This window comes from Sitodiplosis mosellana, unplaced genomic scaffold (genome assembly GCF_009176505.1).
Source record: "Sitodiplosis mosellana isolate CC-2019 unplaced genomic scaffold, AAFC_SMos_1.0 Smas_scaffold_2270, whole genome shotgun sequence".
Lineage (NCBI taxonomy): Eukaryota > Metazoa > Arthropoda > Insecta > Diptera > Cecidomyiidae > Sitodiplosis > Sitodiplosis mosellana.
The window spans coordinates 1-3,211 of NW_022597512.1; the positions used below are offsets into that span (position 1 = coordinate 1).

The following is a 3,211-nucleotide window of genomic DNA, read 5'->3' on the forward strand; positions in this document are numbered from 1 at the left end:
GAAAATCCTGAAAAATGAAAGACAGTTGAAAAGTTTCATCCATTGTTTTACTCTACAATAAAACATATAACTTTTTCACTTTACTTGAAACTTTATTAATTGCTGTCTTGATCGATGATACAATTTAGACTGTCTTATGATCGAAAACTGTTCTGCTTTAATATCTAATTTGATGTAGAATAATTCTAATCAATAAGTGCTTAAGAGTACATTTAAATCATAACATTCAAACGTGCTTTTTGGTGTATATGCTTTCATTTATCATTGAATAGACTTAGACTCACAACATTTTCTTTTGCTTACTTAGCTAAACGTGAGAATTGCTCAAAATATGAATTAGTGCATACGTGTGCATTTGACATTAATATCAATATTCTTCAAATCAGAACGTGCAATTTAATTGTGCTAATACTTGATGTATGTTCATCTATGGACATCCATTGTTCCAAATCCAAGTGATAACTTTGTTTTATTTCCACAGTTCCTTGTCGTGAATGTGCATGGAGTGAACGGTAAGATTAAAGTTCTATTTCTTTATTAAGTTCCATTTTTGGTTTGGTATAAGCGTTGGATCGATGTGTGATCTACGTCAACTCTGATCTATGATCTTTGTTCAACATGTTTCATTATTATGCGAAATGCAAGCACATTCTCTGAATAGCGAAACATTCATTTCCCCATTTCTTCGATAAGAGTGCGTGCACTTCAATGATCTGCTATTATTTTCAATTTTCAGTAAACGAAAGAGACGCAAATGGAGAGACAGCTCTGCATAGAGCTGCTTATGCTGGTAATTTTGGGCATTTACTTTTTAAAAGACTGTTTTTTTTATCTATGAATATTTTGTATGTTCTTTAAGGCCAAATGGAGGAAGCTCAAAAACTTCTCGATGAAGGAGCCGACCCTAAAATTAGAAATAGAATAGGTGTGACAGCTCTTCATATTGCTGCTCGGGAAGGTAACGTTGAATATTCGTTTTTATTGAATAAAAGATTGGTCTGATCTTTTTTCATCGATCTGTGCTATTTTTCAGGTCACAAGGATGTCGCCGAACTTCTTATCAAAGAAGGAGCCAATGTTAATATCCAAAATAATTTCAATGCGACAGCTCTTCATCATGCTGCTGACAATGGTAATGTTGAATTCTGTTTTTTTTTCAAATAAGAAGTCGGTTTTATCTTTTTCGTCAATCTAAACTATTTTCCAGGTCACAAGGATGTCGCCGAACTTCTAATCAGTAAAGGAGCCAATGTTAATATCCAAAAAAGTTTCGGTACGACAGCTCTTCATTATGCTACTGAGAATGGTAATGTTGAATTCTGTTTTTTTAAAATAAGAAGTCGGTTTTATCTTTTTCGTCAATCTAAACTATTTTCCAGGTTACAAGGATGTCGCCGAACTTCTAATCAAAAAAGGAGCCAATGTTAATATCCAAAATAATTTCAATACGACAGCTCTTCATTTTGCTGCTCAGAATGGTAATGTTGAATTCTGTTTTTTATCAAATAGGAAGTCGGTTTTATCTTTTTCGTCAATCCAAATTATTTTCCAGGTCACAAGGATGTCGCCGAACTTCTAATCAAAAAAGGAGCCAATGTTAATATCCAAAATAATTTCAATGCGACAGCTCTTCATCATGCTGCTGAGAATGGTAATGTTGAATTCTGTTTTTTATCAAATAGGAAGTCGGTTTTATCTTTTTCGTCAATCTAAATTATTTTCCAGGTCACAAGGATGTCGCCGAACTTCTAATCAAAAAAGGAGCCAATGTTAATATCCAAAGTAATTTCAATACGACACCTCTTCATTTAGCTGCTGAGAATGGTAATGATGAATGGTTTTTTCCACAAAATGCAGAATTTGTTTGATTTTTTCTTTCTCCTTCATTTTTTAGGTCACAAGAATGTTACTGAACTTCTCATCAGAAATGGAGCTAGAGATGATATTAGAGATGATTTGGGTTGGACACCTATTGAATTAGCTATTCGCGGTGGTAATGCTGACTAAATAAAATATCGCTTTAATATCTTTCATTGATCTTTTTTATTGTTTTCCAGGTCACACTGAAGTCGCTAATTATCTCATTGGTAAAGGAAACAATATTAATATTGCAGAGTTAGTTAATTAGATCCAGTTGGTATAGACAGCAATATTAATATTGCTGCTTGGTTCAACCATCAATTTTTCTGTTATTTGTCTTTTCAATTGCTAACGGTACCACTATACGTAAGATACAAAATTTCTAAAAACACACAGAGAAAACTGAGTTGATTTTTACGTAGCAAAATGTTTTAAAGTGTCAAATTCCAACAAATATTGAGTTTTTCGCAACAAATGTTTTTTTCCATATTGATTCAAGTATTTGTCAAATTAGACACCAGCTCCATTACATCGTGTTTAATGGAAATTGGCGCCTAATTTGAAAATTAGACACGATGTAAGGGAGCCGGTGTCTAATTTGACAAAAACTTGAGTCAATATGGAAAAAACATTTGTTGCGAAAAACTCAACATGTGTTGGAATTTGACACTTTCAAACATTTTGCTACGTAAAAATCAACTCATTTTTCTCTGTGCAGTAACCAAATATATCGAAAATTCTGCGAGATAGGGTCGAAAAATTGAAAAATTCGGCTTTTTTCGCGACATTTTGTCCCTAAGCGTCCTTTTATGACCCCTCAGGGCTTGAGCATGTTACCAGTTTTGTAGACGCTATTATTCTGAACAACTTTGCCAAAGACAGTATTAAGAAATGTTCAACGTTTGGTGAAATAAAGTCCAAAGAATTTTTTTTAAAACCAGAAAGCCTCACAAAACGCCTATCGCAATTAGAAAAAATTGTGACGTGCTAGGGAAAAACCAGAGATGAGGTTTTGCTAGATTTGGCACCTACTTTTACCCTATAATACCCGTTTGCTCAGTCTTCGAGTTGAACTTTTTTTGTTGTACAGTGTTATTTTCAATTTTCAGTAAACCAAAAAGACGCAAATGGAGAGACAGATCTGCATAGAGCTGCTAATGCTGGTAATTTTAGGCATTTACTTTTTAAAAGACTGTTTTTTTTTCAATCCGTTTTATTGATCTATGAATATTTTGTATATTCTTTAAGGCCAAATGAAGGAAGTCCAAAAACTCCTCAATAAAGGAGCCGACCCCAAAATTAGAAATAATATGGGTGTGAAAGCTCTTCATTTTGCTGCTATGAGAGGTAA

The 3,211-nt window shown here is 33.5% G+C and overlaps 1 protein-coding gene across 1 annotated transcript; it reads left to right on the forward strand.

Annotated features, from left to right (window-relative positions):
- Positions 1–864: 864 nt before the first annotated feature.
- Positions 865–2,115, forward strand: LOC129571391 (putative ankyrin repeat protein RF_0381; the record flags this gene model as incomplete). Its single annotated transcript, XM_055451194.1, has 8 exons — positions 865–958; positions 1,034–1,132; positions 1,208–1,306; positions 1,380–1,423; positions 1,510–1,651; positions 1,726–1,782; positions 1,895–1,993; positions 2,058–2,115. Coding segments are annotated over exons 1-8 (692 nt in total), but the record flags the coding sequence as incomplete, so codon positions are not given.
- Between the last annotated feature and the right edge of the window lie 1,096 nt (positions 2,116–3,211).